Raw genomic sequence first — 16,679 nt, 5'->3', positions numbered from 1 at the left:
TCGGGGAAAGGCATATAGTCTCCCTCGTAGCTCATATCAAACATGCTATATACAACGACGGATGTAAGGTCTGACATCGCAATTGTGCGAACCATGCTGCCAGATGTTTCTCCCATGATGATGCGCAAATAGGCAGCGCAAAGGGAAGGCATGGGCACTGTCCAGACAGAGCATGGTAGATCAGATGGCTGAAATTCTATGAGGTTGTGTGGATTGATGCCATTCCAAAAACGAGGTGCGAGCTCGTCTTGCTTGGCTTGCCTCGGCGGTTCTCGATCCTCCGTCCGGGTGATGGTACTTATCCCTTCTCGCCATCTTTATTCTGTTCCTAATCTGCCCCAATCAGGCTCGGTCCCTATCCTCGAACCTGGTGTTCTCATTCTCACCAAGATGAAGCGTGCCACACAGTACATCGGAAGCACACGCCCTCAGTCTATGCTTAAATATAGCAGCGACCTCCAGGACATCTTTCTCCTGCTTGCGTGGCTCCGAGATAACAGTAGGAAGATCGACTTTGTCGCTTACGATGCAGCCTCACCTGAAAGGTTTTACGACGCTGTCCGAAGCATGAGAGATCACTGGGCCCGCTTGGGACAAGGCAATAACGTCGAGATGCTGGATAGCGCCCTAAATCCGAGTGACAAGACAAAGCTTGAATGAAGGAACTTTCTAGTAGCACCCCTGGGGGTATTAGAGAACTTGACCCCTAGTGGCATAAGAGATAAAACTATTAGAGCAGCTTATTCTACTTGGACTAAGCTTCTTAGACTACTTATTTTTGATACTGTAAGACCTGAGAAATCAACTTTTATTCTACCCAATAGAGAATGGGACGGTTTATACACAACTGCTTTTTTACTGTTGAATTTTGGTTATAATACTGTTAGGAGCATCAATTCTTTTGGCTAAGAAGGATAACTCGCCAACACACATAACTATTTAAAAAAGAACCTGCGCCTCCTGCTCAATGTAGCTATCTTTAAACACTTTTACTTCTGTATATACATTTACAGGCGGCATCAGGCTGACGCTAACTCAGCCTCTCACCTTACCTGTGTCTCAGGCATACCACACCTACCGTCGCTTACTGCAGCCCCAACTTACATTCTTAAGGCAGTGGCACCCCAGCGCAGGCAGTTCTATTTCGTCCCATCCTCATCTTTCTCCGCACACGTGCCTTTGTTAAAAACACACTACTTTCACTGGTGTTATACGCACACATATTATGGCCTCTCCAAATTACAGCGGCTTATGTTGGGAAATACGACAAGAATTTGCAAAGGGATTCAAGAAAGCACCAGGCAATGTCGAATTCGCGACGAGAGCACTAGTCAAAGGTGTCATGTCCCAAGACAGATTGCAACGCGTCTATGAGAGCCTCATGGCTGAAAATGACATTCCAGCCCACCACAGCCAGTCTGGCGCGCAACAGTTCAAAACGGTCGTCACAAATAAAAACCTTCACCACTTTCTAGCGGTCCTCATGTACGCTCCATGCTCAATCAAGGCGGCCAAATCTTTCGTGGAAACGCTTGTGCTAGGCCCTGAATCGCAAGAAGCGAAGGAGTGGCCTGAAGAAAACCCTTACCTCTTGCCAGCCAGAGAGGAACACCTTGGTATTTTTACTGATCCCAAGGATGTGAACTATTTCTTGACTAATCAGCGTCCCTTTTGCACTATCGTGGTCGGTGGCCCTGGCATGGTCACAATTGACAACGATGACCCACGAAAGCTGCCTTGGTTATCAGAGAGATGGATTTGCAGTGGCTCATTTGGCGCTGTATACGAGGTTCAAGTTGCCGAAGGTCATTTGACCATGGATCAAAACCTTGAAAACACGTATGAAGGCTCCAAAACCATTGCTCGGAAAGACTTCATATACGCGGACAATGCTGAGACGAGCTTCCAGAAGGAGTGGAAAGCAATCAGCGACATTTTTAACAGCAAATGGAAGCACGAGAATATCGTCAAAAGCTTCGGCAGAATCGAATGCAAAGGCCAGCCGTCGACATTCAGTCTACTAATGCCACTGGCATCAATGGACCTAGACAAGTACATTCAGGACTATCCGGAAGCAATTGTAAATGATAGAGTCAGTCGACAACTTCTTGTACGTGCTACAATGGGCTTGGCAGATGGCCTCAAATTTCTTCACCAGGGACTGAATACCGAAGATGGAAAGGAAAACTTGATCTGCTATCACATGGATCTCAGACCTAGCAACATTTTGGTCTTTAATGTTGGTCGCCCTGACATGAGTTGGAAGCTTAGTGATTTCGGTCTTTCCAGAGTGAAGCCAAAATCAAGGGCCGATGTTTCTGATCTCAGCAGAATATTCAGAAAGCGCGGAAGCGATCAACACAGCAAAGCTACAGCAACCGCCAACCTTCGTGGTCAGGCCACATACCAACCAAGAGAAGCCCAGGAACAGGGTAAAAAGATGAATGAGAAGAGCGATGTCTGGTCCCTAGGATGCATCGTCAGTATGCTCTTCACGTTCATGGAAAATGGACTCGATGGGGTCGAACGCTTCAGCGATCTTCGACATAACAGCTCCAACAGAGGCATGGATGTGTTTTACCAGCACAACAAGACAATCCCTACTTACTCTATTAATAAAGGTGTAACAAAGCAACATGACAAGCTAATAGAAGCGGCTAAAGAGAGAGATGTCACGGAAGGGAAGATTTTATCGTTCATACTAAAATGGCTGGAGAGGGAGGTGTTAGTGATTGACCAGGATGAGCGATGCGCTGCCGCTGATATCTTTCAGCGCCTGAAGATGACACTTGAGCGATATAAGGACATGGGGGTCGATCCTTCGCCTCGAACTTCCAGTCGGAGTCCTACTTTCTTCAAGAAAGCCAAATCGATGACCAGGTCAACCTGGAGTGGGTTACGCGGATCAAGTGGTGTTAATCACAGAAAGACATCAGCCACGCAGACCGACATGAGTCAATGGCGACTGGGCATAGAAAAGGGTATGCGCTTCAGAGGTTCTGATAGCTCACCGAACGGTGAGTTTCTGGTTTACTGGAACGACCAGACCATGAAACTTTTCTCTGATACCGCCGTCATAAACCCAGTGTCATCCTTCCACTCAGGACATGCATCTACCTATTCGGAAAGTTCCAGGTCCAGGGAGCAAGTTCTAACCAGCCCTGGGCAGCATGTGCTTCAAAACACGAGGCAGTCCTGGAGATCTGGTGCTCTGACCGATCGATACTTGATTGCTGCTGCCACGGACGTCACAGACACATTCAAGGTGTGTTCAGGCCCTGTCCCTAATAACCCCCAACATTGTCGGAATTTAACCTTATTCAATAGTGTTATATATTTGACATTGAGGTCGACCCAAGACTCGGCACCTATAGTCAAATCACGCTGGCTGATATTGGTCAGGGAATTCACAAACTCGTTGCCCCCCCTGACGGTCCCCCTGACAAACCTTCCTTTGCCTGCATTTTGAATGACGACAATAATGGACGTTGCTCCATTTTGATAGCTAGAATTAATCCTGACACATCTATACAACCGAACGGCCAACCAGGTGAGGAAGCTTTATCTCCATGTAGCATCCAGCTCACATATCTTCCAGTACCCTCACAGAGCCTTGCCCGTCACGATGCTGGCATCCGCCTTCTTAGACAAAGAATCTGTCCCTTTCAATGGCGTGCTATTGAGATCGAACATGTGGCCCTTCAAACAAGAGACGAAATATACGTGGTTGTACGGGGTACTTCCGACTTGTCATTGCACTTGTTTACAATCGATCAACCTGGAGTCTTACAAAGAGATCTCAATTTAAATGTGAGATATATCTAGTGGCCAATCTTCAATATCTAATTTGTCTATCATAGGCTAGCGGAGAAAACGGCGAACGGCTATTCACCGACATGATCTGCTTCTCTAATGCAGATGATAGTAGAAAAACTGATGTCATCGTGGTGGCGCAGAGGGAGTCGATCTTCCACTTCACATTTCATGGAGTTGGCAACGATCCAAAAGTAGTCCGCCACCTACCCGTGAAGGACTACTGGATATTGAAGATTGCAAGAGATGAGCCAGGGTCTATTCTGGCATTGGGTACGCACTCTGGCAACAACAATGTTTTTTTGCTATCGATCAAGCTGAAGGGGAAAATCATGCGTCCTGACCCCAAGGTGCTCGCTGAACTTCACGGGGTATCAAGTACTCATCAGCCGAAGCTTAGTCTGTTGAGAGGAGCGAATGGTTCCATCGCCCAGGTCACAGCTGCTACACCGGACGGCCAGTATCGCGTTTATCGGCTAGACCTGACTGGCGTTCTCGATACCTGAGTTTCATGAACTTGGGGAAGAAAAGGCTACTGCAGGTACAGCACAATAGATTATTATGTTGTCAGTTACCTGCATTTAGAGCTCAGTCGCTGTTCTATCGACGAGCTAGGCAACCTCTCTATCATGTAATTATTCTTATTGGGATTACCATTTGTTGTTAGATAGTTTTATTTAATTGATTTGTTGACCTATTAGTCTTTGTTGGTGCATCGACCTCATTGTTAAAAATCATGAGTACATAAAAACGACTTCGGCGTCGGCTGAAAGACCATTGATATAAGAAGAAGCCCATGAACTACCACGCCACATCAAACAGCTTCAAATCCTGTATCACATAAAGTCTTTTTAGTTTTGCTTTTTATAAAGGTCTTGAACGTGAAAGCTTTAGCCGCAAGTTGGCCAAAAACAGTTCTGTCAAGCAGAATGTGATAAAACACAAAGGTCCCAAGAGTGAGAACAGCCGAACACAAAAAGTAGATCCAGATCATGGGGGTTGCCACAATCCGATCTGCACTTTCGTCCAAGTCGAAGAAGTTCATGCCGAAGAAGGTCTGTGATCAGTCAGTACATGCTTCATCTAACGGGGCAATGAAACTTACTGCTACGAATGAAGGGGGCAAATACAACAAAGTCAGCGTGGTAATGAAAACAGCAGACTTGTTCAATCGAAGCATGGTAGTGTTCTGTACCTTGGCTAGAGACTGCTCTCTAAAGTTAAGAGTGTTGGCGAGAAGTTGCGTGATCTTCTGGGACTGTAGTTGTAGGCATTGTGCCCCACGACTATAGACTTCGCAGTAACTCTTCTGCTGATTGAATTGTACCATTGCAGTTCTTGCTGACTCTTGTAGGTGATCGTCTGTGTTGCAAAGTAAACCTTGACACAGAGACGATAATCCCGCAAGGACATCATTGGAGGCTGCTAATAGGAAGGGTATCTGTACCAGGCGACTTTCAAGATACGCCAGTTTAGGGAGATGGTGAAATTCAGTCTCAGACAGCTCCTCAACAAACGATGACACTGCGTTGCTGGCCTTGGGAGATGTTAGTGCCAATCGTGCTAAATTTTATCGTTACTCACAATTGGAAGCAGAATCTTCTCCAAGTGGACATTGTATAGTCTCCAAGCCGAAAAGTATGTGTTGAAGAGCTCCTTATGTATCCAAAAGAAGTCCCTATGGACATCTAGCGTACCTCTAGAAAGTTCAATTTCCGCCTTTTTATGTAAAGCACAAGCTGGCGCAGGATTGAACAAAATGATGACGTTCTGGCACGACTTGGTGTTGAACTTTTGATATACTCCAGTTTGTCGAATGACCCAAGCGCCTGGGGCTACCTTAAACTCGGGATATCGGATAGTATATGATAACTCTACGACATCTTAACAATGAGGTTCCATGAAGTCTTGCACGCTACTTACCTGTTACAGAACCATTTTGAGACACTGTGAACGGAATGCAAAAGGTTGATTCCACGTCGATGTCCTTCTCATAAAAGCATGACGATATATCCCAAACTGAAGAGTTCAGGTTAACGGTCTCAGTTAGGAAGCTAAACATGGGTTTGGTAACCTGCAGCGGCTCCCATGAATTCTGCTGACATATCGACCTGTTCATGTTAGTTAAGCCAAGCTGCAACGTGCATGCAGGTCACAGAGCTCTGGAAGAAGTACGTACACAAAGTGCCAGGGATAGCTTTGACTAAGGCTGAAGTGGGACTTGATCTCACCCAAGGTCGAGAACTGATGGACTTCTGACGCGCAACTTTCGTCATTTGGTCGAATTGACCCAGTGCTGATGACTCTGACCGGTTCAGTTACCTCGTTGACGAAGCAGGGGGGTAATTCAGCCATGATGAAAAGAGATATTTTAAGCACAAGAGATTGAAGGAGACGTAAGAATTTAAGGTTATGTTTTATTGTTTCCAAATAAGGCTCTGGGCCCAAGCTATCATGTCCCTTCTGTTCAGTCTGCCTCACAGCCTGGTCCAGTCGACATTGTCGATCTTCCAAGCCACGGCTCAGCCGGTCCTACGCTTTGCTCACATCATTTAGGCGCTGTGCTGGGAAGTCTGGCAGATCTGTATTTTGTTAGCCGTTGTTATAACTTCCATTGTATTTGTTAATTACACCAGTTCGTCCTGTAACCATGTCAATAAAGAACGTAAACTTGCCAGACGAGGGGTCTTACCTTTGTAACCTCTCTAGTGGCGTAGAAAACCCAGTTATCGTTGGTCATCTAGAGTGCTCGTTAGCCTATGATGCACAGGGCTTCTAAGACATTGCGCATACACGCAGTTCAAATGCTCCATTCTCTTCGGGGAATAGGCGCTCCAAAGCTCTCTGAAGCTTGACCTTGTCGTAGTAGCGCCCTACAAGTACCTGCTTTTCTTTCGTCATTGATGTCTTGTTGTGAATCCTGTTGCTTGGCTGGTACTGACAAGTCCAAATGGGTCCGGTTCTGGTGTATTTGTAAATGCCAGAGCCTCAGCCCCCCCTAGATTCATCGCAGTCATGTCTTGGTCAGGGAAGGGGATACGTCACTTGATTCAGTTCGTACAGCCCACCATTCCGAAATATGGCTGGCTGAATCGCCCGGCTGCAGTGTCTCTGTGGCGGCTTGGGGTTATGCGGTTGGTTGAGACAGTGTGACAAGGCTCTGATGCGGGCACAATCACGCACTATTAGGACTAACGCGACCTGTCTTGAAGGCCACTTACAAGGCAGCTTACACCTGTCTCAGTGTCCATACCTGTTTTGCTCCCCCAGGCTGGACGCCAGCAAAGGAAAGCTGCAGTTGAGGCTTGAAAACGGCTTGTCATCAACAGGGTCTGAAGGGTTCATCGGCCTTACGAACTAGCTATATGTGCTCAATTAAGCATACGTTTAGCAAGCCTTGCAGCAAAGCTTTCTTTTTTTGCAGCCTAGACTCAGATATGGTTCCTGAGTTTCAACCACCTGGGCTTAGCTTTGATCTGCCTCGTATCCGTAATAGTTCCACTCGCTGTTCTGATCCAAAGTTCAAAGAACTGGCGGCTAGATGTGGCCAAGATGAGCCTCAAGCTTACGGCGTTGATTCCTTGTTGGTTCGTCCAATGTGGTCAATCAGCAAGTACTCCTCTTCTCTATGGCTGATCATGCAATGACTGCTCTGTTTTTCCTATTTAGTTCGTGATCCCAAAGCCTTATTCGACAATGAAGCTTTTGTGTATCCTATCATTGAAGCCTGCAGAATGTCTGGAAAGTTGCCTAGTGAAAGCGTCTCGGAGGAAGTTCCTCTCAACGTCTTAGCCACAAACTCCACACTGCCTAACAATCCCTCGCCCACAAGCATTGGAGCACTCAATGGAGACCACCAAGAACCTAACCGCGATAATGCAGAAGATGAACCTAGAGTGATCGTGTTTCCCGACGCTCGTGTTGATATTGTCCCTATTGAAGCACCGCAGCCTCCTGATCACACCCTCCGACGAAAACTGGAAGGCAAGCATATTTTTGTAAGTTCTCCAAGCCTGCAAGTTGCATTAATCCATTGTATTTGCACAGATAGCTCGGATTCTGACTCAAACGTAGATGATCGCCATCAATGGCACGCTTGGCACAGGTCTGTACGTCCGAAGCGGCCAGATCCTCGAGCTTGGGGGGCCCGTCGCGGTTATTATGTCATTCATCTTCCTGGGCATCTTGACTTGGGCGGTCATGCAGTGTATTGCTGAAATGCTGTGTCTATGGCCTATACCCGGGGCAATCCCTGTGTTTGTGAGGAAATTTGTCGATAAAGAACTTGGTGACACTGTGGGTGTTGCATACTGGTAAGTTTACACTACAGAGCTACCTGGTGGCCCATAACTAAGTCTAACACTAGGTACACATACTCCATCGGTTTCTCCGCTCTGATTGCTACTTCTGCTAGTGTCCTAAACTACTGGACTGCTGATGTTGAGGGCTTCACTGAGGGATTTGTGTTTATTGCTCTTCCTGTGACACTCGTCATCATAAACGCAGTCAAGGTTGAGGTATGTCAATTACCAGCATGAGTGATGATATCATTACGGCACCTAACTTTCGACAGATTTATGGCTGGATAGAAGTTGTAACTGGCGTCATCAAAATGGCATTTCTGGCTATAATCATAATCTGCCTTGCCTACATTATCATCAATTGTAAGTGACTGGTAGCAGATAATGATACACAACTAACATGCAGTAGCCGATGTCAGCTCAAACTCAAGCAAGCATTAATCAATCACAGTCACAGTTAATACAGAGGCTAACAAATCATAAACTATAGGCTGGAGAGACCCTTTTACTTATGATACCGATGCGGCTAAAGGGTGGTTCGAAGCTTTGATGTAAGTGGTCCAGACGCCCCTAACCTAATATACATGGCCATCATTAACATTTCCAAGGATGTGTTTCTCAGTCGCTATATTTTCCTACGCTGGCATCGAGAACTTTGCCGTTTCTGTCATAGAAGCCCGATGGCCACAGCCTCCACCAACGCCGTTAACATCGACTGATACACCACCGGCAACACCAACCAACACACGATACCGTTCTGTAAAGAGGACACTAGGGTTTACCGCATTCTATTTACCAATCATTGTAGCATTTGCCTACACAACTAGCGGACTCCTCGTCTCTTTAGGCATCAAAAGAGACAGCTGTGGCCTACAGAGACTCAGTTGGTTGGAATCTGAAGAATGCCCAAAGTCAGATGAAGATGACAAGAAAGGCTTCACTTTCTCGCCTTTTGTCATTATTGCGAGAAGCTCTGAGATCTATGGACTCCACAACGCTTTTAACGCTTTTATCGTCTTCACTGCTTTGACATGCGCAAACACCAACCTGTATGTCGCATCGAGGACTCTCTTCGGTGTCACGAGAAATATCCGGTCTGCCGATGCCATGCCAAGGGTCCTTTCCTGGTTTGGTGTGACGAATAACAATGGAGTTCCGATAAGAGCCATGACATTCACTGCCCTCGCCTTCTGTTGGGTTCCCTTTCTCCAGAAGAAAGAGACGTTCAACACAGGTTCGGATATCGGAGAAGTGAGTTATCCTTGATGGTCTGTGATTACTTTGTCTAATCCCTTCTAGTTTGTGGAAATATTAGTTCAGATGGGTTCAGTCAGCATCATCATCATTTGGGCTTGTCTGTGTCTCGCATATATCCGATTCTACCATTGGTAAGTATCCCACACTGCACTCTTGAAATAACGTCAGAGAACTTATACTATTACAGTATCCACAAGTTCGATGATGCCCTAGCCGAGGCAGGAATCAATCTAGCCAGGCATCGTCGTGAACACAAGTATGAATCGTACCCATACCAAAGCCACTGGCAACCACTCCTAGCCTACCTAGCCCTCGCCGGATGTCTCGTTATTCTCATAGTCTTTAATGGAGTATTCCTGTGGAAGAAATTCAACGTCATCCCATTCTTGTCGGGCTATCTGACGGTAAGCCATCTGCTTCTTTCAGATCTATGAGGTGCTAATAAGTCCGCATTAGACTATAGTCTTCATCGCTGTTTGGTTGCTGCTGAAAATTTACAAGAAGTCATGGTCGCTTTGGGTTGGCCTTGACGCTGCTGCAGTGGAGGAACTGATAAAGGATTTGAATGCGTTGCGGGACAAGTCTCTGGAACAACCCCCAAGAGTCTCCAGACCGCTCTGGGTTTCCATCAAAGGTTACTTTAGAAGGGAAACCTGAACCATAGTTGAACAGCGAGCTACAATATGCCCTCGGGTGGTGCATCCATAGGTATCCCCATGGAAACAGAATGAAGATCAAGCATGGGAAGATGTCGTCCTTTTTCTTTCTGGTAACCTTGGGCGAAGCTCCCATATAGATCCTGGCCACCTTTGTAACACGCTCCACGTGTCACTCACCAGTCTCGTCAATGTCGCGTTTGGATTCTCTCGTCCCACATGCCAGGCAATACCAAGTACGAAGGCATATGTGAGTAATGGCATGACAATGAAACTATTCCGGAAAGCCGATGGCTCTGGCACGATAACGCTCCCTTCTCTTGGGTTATTCAAGAACGGCAATGCCCAAAACGTCTAAACTGTCAGTCTTCATCTTGTGACATTGTGTAAAGGGTACATACCGCTAGGAAGCTAACTGGTGTGAAGAGAACCGTGACAACGGTGAATACATAAATGGCTTGGTTCAACGCCATTGCTTTAGTGGACTCGCGAAGAGATGTTGCGTTGAATAACTACAAGACTCAGTATTAGCAAAATTACCATGTATTGCGGAAAGGGATACGTACGCCATCGCGGAGACTGTTAATCTCCTCTTTCTTTTTTTGTAGGCGTTTCTGTACTGGGTCGGCCTTTTCCTTCATGTACCTATCGACAGCATCGAGATTATCTTTTATTTCAAAGGTAGAGAAACCAGGATGCATAAATTTTGTGTCCTCTCTTAACTGTTGGATGCTGGAAACTGCTTCATTTATCCATTCATCCATGATTCTCAGAAGCTGGAGAGCGACAAAATAGTCCCTCGACCGGTTGAAAGACTTGTCGAACATGAGATCCTCGATGCGTTCTCGGTCATCAAAGTCACTTAACTATTTTTATCTGTCAATGCGGTTCCTTCCATGCAGTCAGAGTATCCGTCTGGGGTCTATTACTTACATTGACATGAACAAGCTCGTCTATACTATCGAGTGTCTTTCCCCAACCTTGTACAGATCGATCAAACGCTTTGCAAACCTCGAATAGATATTGAGTGATTGGAATAATCCTCCTCTCTATCTTAAGTCCATAGCGACTCAAATAAAATTGTGTTCCTGCTGGTGAATACATATGGTCCGAGGTTAATGTATTATCACTCAAAACCATGATATGGAACAGATTTTCGTTTCCGTACAAGAGTCGAAAAATTATCTGCGCTCGGTTTTCTTGCACATGAATCTCTGCTGGCCCTTGTCGAATAGTAGCATTTTGTCTCTCGCTCAAGACATAAGTATTGATTTCAGCGTCGTGTTGGGTTCGTCCACTGGTTGGCTCAAAATAGCGAACTTGCCAATGGATACTCACTACGGACGCTGGCCAAGGGCTTACAACGCATCCACCGCGAAAGTTGGCAGAGAAATAAGACAAACTTAGTTTAAAGTTGTATCTTTCTTGGTCTGCTACACTGAAAGGTTCATTATCGCTCACGGCAACAGCAAAAGCAGTCAAGGGGAAGTGCCTGAAACCCTTGGACTGACTGCTAGATGTACAATAACTAAAGAAATAGTCAGCTATGTAGTCTTTTGTTACAGCAATGGAGACATGTAGAGAAACGGTCCGTATTATACACTTACACTGTTTTCCCTCGAAGGGGTATTGGGGATTTCTTAATGGCAAGAACTTCATCAGCTCCAAAACACCAGCGATGCCAAATATCCTCATATCCAGCATGCAAAATGTCAAGATTTTTGGATGCAACAACTTCATCCATGTACGACTGCTCGATATACTTCAAAGAGATCACTGTTGCCTGATCTCTTCCGTTGCTGGCGATTACAAATTGCTCCACTCCAAAGACGTTGCGATCTTGAGGCCAGGCCTGGCAGATACTCGATTGTGCCCTGGTAACTTCTTTGCGGTATGTCGGCGCTCGGGAGTGCTCGTCCCACGCCAGGCTTATGACTGCATGATTGTCCATCTTGAAGCGTAGTGTCTTGAGACCGTGAGTGTCTATAGATATATTTGGAACGTCTTCTGTGCCGACACCCCACAGAAATAGCATCTTCTTCTTGATGAGTTGGAGGAATTTGCCTTCAACTCTAGGTGAGAGACGTCCAGGTCCAACAATTTCGCTCCAGTGCGGTTCACGTTCAAAGTGGAAATCAGAGCCATCTGAATAGGACTCTGAACCGGTCATAGATCGTACACTTTGAACTTCTGACCCAGTATCTTGATCTGTCCTGTCACCTAGCTGTTGCGAAGAATGTTCCAGAGACGATGAGCATTCATTCGTACCAGACTGGTCATCGGGCGTCTGAGCAGTATTGCGTTTGCATCGAGAGCATAGCGTGTTATCCTGTAAATCGGCTGTATTGCTTCTCTCTGCTGACGGATCTAGATTTGTAGAAGTATCGGATGGAGGTTTGGTATCGCTGACGACGCTTGTTAAGCTATGGTCTGGCAGTTCTTGGGTCATTGCTGCGTCCTATCTTAGGCCGACTTTTGGTTTAAGTTTCTGGTGTTTTATCTGCAATGATGACAGTCTTTCAACCCTACGTTTGCTGCCTTAATTCTGCGGGGTGTGATTGGTACAGCACATCATTTAGCCGCTGACTGTCCCTCGGAATTTTCAAGACCCTGCCCTGTTCCGACTTGGAGAGCAGAAATAGCAATTTGAAGAGATACGATGATTTATTGAATGAATTTATTCATAAAAGCAGACTCAAGTAACCACAGGTACTCCAAAAGCATATATACGCCGCCCATCATAATTCGTTATCCTTTATCTTCCCAAGATTCTATGCAAAGATTGATTCTAGGACTTTTTCAAAGTATTGAGATCGAGGTTGAGGAGAAGTGTTTTGGAATGTCTTTGCTCGGACGGGCTCTCGATATTGGTTTGTCTTGATGACAGATCGGCTTGCAACGGTGGCGCCTCCAACGGTCAAGATGATGGGGAGGACCCTGTATGTTGTTAGCTTATGTGCATGATGATAGAGTGGTAGGATACTTACTTGGGGCCGACCTGAGAGTAAGCAGCAGCAGGAACCATTTTGGTTGTTTTGCAGTGGTTGATTTTGATAGAGTGGTTGCGTTGGTGGGTTGATGAGTTGGTGAGTTGGTGAGAGTAGTTGTATGGCAGTGATTGATGTCGTTGGTGTCTTGATTGTGAATGATATTCATCAAAAACTGGGAAATAGTCGGACATTATATAATAAACATCGAAACGCAATCTGTTGTGAATTTCCCCTTTGGTTGTTGATATCACACGTTTCGAGTGCCGGTGGTTCGATGATCACCATTAGGTGTGCCGTGATAGTGGCTGGGGTACCCATGTCGGCCAGTTTCGGCACCCCATGGCGAGGACTGGGGTTCTGAGACTGGAGAGAACTAGCGTAAAACAGTCACTGATATGGAATTATTTATATCTCTAGAATATGGTATCTGGTTATCAAAGATGGTATCAACTTGCTTGATATGAAACTGTTGTCTTTGAAGCTGTTGATAACAATTTTCCACGAGTTAATCGCCAAGAATGAAAACAACGTGATTATCAGCCACGGCGCCCACCGAAGATGCCAGTCTTGTGACAACCACCACACCTACGTCAGACTCACATTCACATGTTGATATAGCAGCTCTAGAACCGACTCATACGCTGTATAGTATTTTACATCTCCGGAACCCGGGATATTCTCGCCTCGTCCTACCCCAAGACCGGTAATCTATCTCCAGAAGCTAGACCAACTTACGACTATATCTGCACTGCTACACTACATCTTGCAATTTCCCCGCGTTCCGCATCTATTATCGACTGATATTCTCGGTACTGCATTGACGCGCAGTAAAACATGCCGAGTGGAACCTAGCATGGGGCACAAGGTGGATATCGGAACGAGTACTCTGCAATGTGATACTCAAACAGAACCCCATCTATAGGAAAGGTGCTATGCCTTATCTCTGGAATAGTAAGCAACGAAACATGCTATGTACCCAGCCAACTACTAGGCAGGCAACACGGTGAAGGGAGTCCATGCATTCGTGCTAAACACGTTCGAGAATGAAACGGATATGGAGGTTATTTTCGGAGACGTTGCACAACTGAAGAGGAAGGAGCCGTAGGACTTTCTTGTCTAGGTACCTATGATAGATAGATACACCAATAGTACATCCATGAATTCAATGGGTCAATCAAAGACACAGTCAAACGATACGATACTGCTGCACAAGCTTGACTCAAACAAATCTGATATGTGACGGCGTGCCAACCTTCATTCACGATTGCTCCGCAACACTTCGAAGGAATAGGACGATATCGTCAACCTCCTCCGGTCCTTTTATCCAGTGACCCTCCTGATCAGCCCCCGAGTACTCGTTCCAATCCACCGTCCACCCAACTCGAGAAATAACATCTTTTGCTTGACGTCCCAGCTCCACATCCACATAAGCATCATCTGTGCCATGGCCGAGAAATACAGGCATTGGTGACTGTGCCTTAACATCCTGGCCTATCATAGACCTCACAAAGTCGCTGCTAATTTTGTTCTCCGACTCCTCATCCTTTCCACTCAAAGCGTGCTCGATGTCTGCGGCGAATGGGAGCCACGTGCTAGCTCCTATGAAACCTGCTGGCTGAGACGTGGGCCGTTTACTTTTTATGCACAGCATGGTCCAGATACCGATTGCACCTCCCTGGCTGATCCCACCCACAACAACTTTGGACTCCATGCCACCCAACCGCTCAACTTCGGCCTCCCAGATTCCTTCAACGTGCTTCACTGAATCACGAATCCCATGCGTTTGCAGGTCTTGTCTCTCCGTGATATCAGTTAACGAGTAGGCTTCGAACCAGGCTGGCATGCTTTCTTCAAAGACTGGGCTCCAAAGCTCGCGGGAGCTGGGGAAGACCCATCTCCAGGTAGGCAGAGCCTGCATGATAGTTTTGTTATCAGACATCAACGTCTCGGCGAGCTCTTCTGCAAACTCTTCGCCATGGCTGCCTCGTCCATGGAGTAGGATGGCGGTGTGAGTATGCGGCTGTGTTGGTTCGAGTACATGAACATCTCCGAAGTCTGTAGGCGGCGTATCGGCCATACTGAGAGTTGCGGTGGTGAGTAAAAGATAGGTGAAGGGATAAATAAGAGATGCCGCAGACAGAAGGGGGGTAAAAGAAAGATGTTTAGAGATATTGGACAAAGACAGCTGTCAAGGTTCGCAGGCAGCAAGCAATGCAGGTCAAGGACGTTAGTCCCCACTTATGCGTTCAGCTGTTGGTAAGCTGAACATGTGAGTGAGGGTACAAGTCTCCCAGACCACCAAGGAATAACATCATCATCCATACGCCGCTTATTCAGTTCAAGCGTTTTGTATTGTGCGAGATCAAGGTTACGTTTATGCCCTACTTTCTATGACTCTCAATACAGGGCAACCTCTTTTTCTTAAACGTTGTACGAACCATCAAGTTTTAAGCTAAAATTCAAAAGCAAGCCCGACGTTGTCGACATTGTTAGATCTTCCCTCGTTCTTCCAGGCTCAATGCACCAATGGATGCCGCGCAGATATTCATAAACAAAGGGCTGTTTGTCTTTCAGAACTACTACAAAGATGCAGACAGAGAGTGGCCTGATTGTATCAAAGTCCTGTTCTGTTATTCCTATATCTGTGCCCCAGGCTGTTTCTATTCCCGCTAAACTGCCACCACCTTCTCTTGTACCCTGTAAATCCTTTATACACTTTGAGTCCTAGATCCAATACCATGACCTTTCGAGACCGACAATGTTGACATTCGCCTCGCTGTCTTAGTTTAGCAATTCAATTCATATACTTTTAGAGAAGGAAGTCCAGGCTATCCAACATGTTACAGGGCCCAAGTACTCTGACAGCGTGCCAAATCTAGCTCTTTGTAAGTTCCACGTCCCGTTTCAACCCTTTTACATCTATCTTTACATGTCTGTAACGAAACTGTCGTTTTGGGTAGCTTTCGGTCTCACACCAAACGAGATCTGGGTATCTTGTTCCGAAACGCGGCAGTCGTATCATCTAAGGGCGCTTTGATGCAACTTTGAATTGAACCGAGACATATTCGATCGGGTCTACTGGGTAGTAGAAATGTTAACCCTCCAAATCTTAGGGTACAAAATAAATAGCCTAAAGAGTATAGTCTAAAAGGCATAAGCTAACCTACTAATTTTATCCCTTATGCTCTTAGTGGACATTTTTTCTGATACCCTGAGGCGGGTTTGATACCCCATACTTGGTCCATGGAACCATGTATCTGGCCATAAATAGCAGATATCTGTCTAGACAAGACTAGAAACTTGCGATACGGTTTCATGTTGCATAAGCAAGCAAACTAGGTTCTAGATAAGGTGTGTTTTGAGGAGCTATAGGTTTTGTAGATATGAGGCATCTGGTGTTTCCGATAAGCCAAATGGCACGTATTATTATCCAACATTCTCTGGCGAATCTTAACTTATATGACACTTTCGTAAAAAAAAAACTTCTTCTATGTCTTTCACTAACAAAAATGATAACTCTGCGAAATGCAAAAAATGAATGATAAGACTGGGATTCGAACCCAGGCCCCTTTCGAGACTGCGAATCGTTGCTAGTTCGTATAGAACCTGAACACAGCGCCTTAGACCGCTCGGCCATCTTACCATGCACACAAGCTTTACCA

The 16,679-nt window shown here is 46.0% G+C and overlaps 7 protein-coding genes and 1 non-coding gene across 8 annotated transcripts; 3 read left to right on the top strand and 5 right to left on the bottom strand.

Moving 5' to 3' along the window:
• Positions 1-42: 42 nt before the first annotated feature.
• Positions 43-660, top strand: FGSG_09149 (uncharacterized protein; the record flags this gene model as incomplete). The annotated part of the gene is made up of 3 exons (XM_011330335.1): positions 43-63; positions 133-175; positions 347-660. The coding sequence occupies 3 exons, from the start codon at positions 43-45 to the stop codon at positions 658-660; spliced, it is 378 nt and encodes a 125-aa protein (XP_011328637.1).
• Positions 661-1,225: 565 nt separating this feature from the next.
• Positions 1,226-4,319, top strand: FGSG_09150 (uncharacterized protein; the record flags this gene model as incomplete). Its single annotated transcript, XM_011330334.1, has 3 exons — positions 1,226-3,265; positions 3,328-3,810; positions 3,861-4,319. The coding sequence occupies 3 exons, from the start codon at positions 1,226-1,228 to the stop codon at positions 4,317-4,319; spliced, it is 2,982 nt and encodes a 993-aa protein (XP_011328636.1).
• Positions 4,320-4,627: 308 nt separating this feature from the next.
• Positions 4,628-6,168, bottom strand: FGSG_09151 (uncharacterized protein; the record flags this gene model as incomplete). The annotated part of the gene is made up of 5 exons (XM_011330333.1): positions 4,628-4,870; positions 4,919-5,376; positions 5,511-5,687; positions 5,737-5,924; positions 5,993-6,168. 5 exons carry the CDS (start codon positions 6,166-6,168, stop codon positions 4,628-4,630), a joined length of 1,242 nt encoding a protein of 413 aa, XP_011328635.1.
• A 1,379-nt stretch (positions 6,169-7,547) lies between these two features.
• Positions 7,548-10,028, top strand: FGSG_09152 (uncharacterized protein; the record flags this gene model as incomplete). The annotated part of the gene is made up of 9 exons (XM_011330332.1): positions 7,548-7,811; positions 7,888-8,126; positions 8,180-8,330; positions 8,387-8,477; positions 8,605-8,665; positions 8,999-9,365; positions 9,435-9,502; positions 9,559-9,775; positions 9,876-10,028. The coding sequence occupies 9 exons, from the start codon at positions 7,548-7,550 to the stop codon at positions 10,026-10,028; spliced, it is 1,611 nt and encodes a 536-aa protein (XP_011328634.1).
• Positions 10,029-10,389: 361 nt separating this feature from the next.
• FGSG_09153 (uncharacterized protein) lies at positions 10,390-10,968 on the bottom strand (the record flags this gene model as incomplete). Its single annotated transcript, XM_011330331.1, has 3 exons — positions 10,390-10,539; positions 10,594-10,888; positions 10,961-10,968. 3 exons carry the CDS (start codon positions 10,966-10,968, stop codon positions 10,390-10,392), a joined length of 453 nt encoding a protein of 150 aa, XP_011328633.1.
• A 1,706-nt stretch (positions 10,969-12,674) lies between these two features.
• Positions 12,675-13,344, bottom strand: FGSG_13521 (uncharacterized protein). Its single transcript, XM_011330330.1, has 2 exons — positions 13,015-13,344; positions 12,675-12,964 (listed from the first exon to the last, which is right to left on the bottom strand). The coding sequence occupies exons 1-2, from the start codon at positions 13,206-13,208 to the stop codon at positions 12,799-12,801; spliced, it is 360 nt and encodes a 119-aa protein (XP_011328632.1). The 5' UTR covers positions 13,209-13,344; the 3' UTR covers positions 12,675-12,798.
• A 931-nt stretch (positions 13,345-14,275) lies between these two features.
• Positions 14,276-15,094, bottom strand: FGSG_09154 (uncharacterized protein; the record flags this gene model as incomplete). Its single annotated transcript, XM_011330329.1, has 1 exon — positions 14,276-15,094. The coding sequence occupies one exon, from the start codon at positions 15,092-15,094 to the stop codon at positions 14,276-14,278; it is 819 nt and encodes a 272-aa protein (XP_011328631.1).
• A 1,462-nt stretch (positions 15,095-16,556) lies between these two features.
• Positions 16,557-16,660, bottom strand: FGSG_20723. Its single transcript has one exon. It is a non-coding gene; the product is annotated as a tRNA-Leu (tRNA).
• Between the last annotated feature and the right edge of the window lie 19 nt (positions 16,661-16,679).

Source organism: Fusarium graminearum, chromosome 4, assembly GCF_000240135.3.
Source record: "Fusarium graminearum PH-1 chromosome 4, whole genome shotgun sequence".
NCBI lineage: Eukaryota > Fungi > Ascomycota > Sordariomycetes > Hypocreales > Nectriaceae > Fusarium > Fusarium graminearum.
The sequence above is the reverse complement of the archived record's forward strand: the minus strand, read 5'-3'. Positions and strand labels throughout refer to the sequence as shown.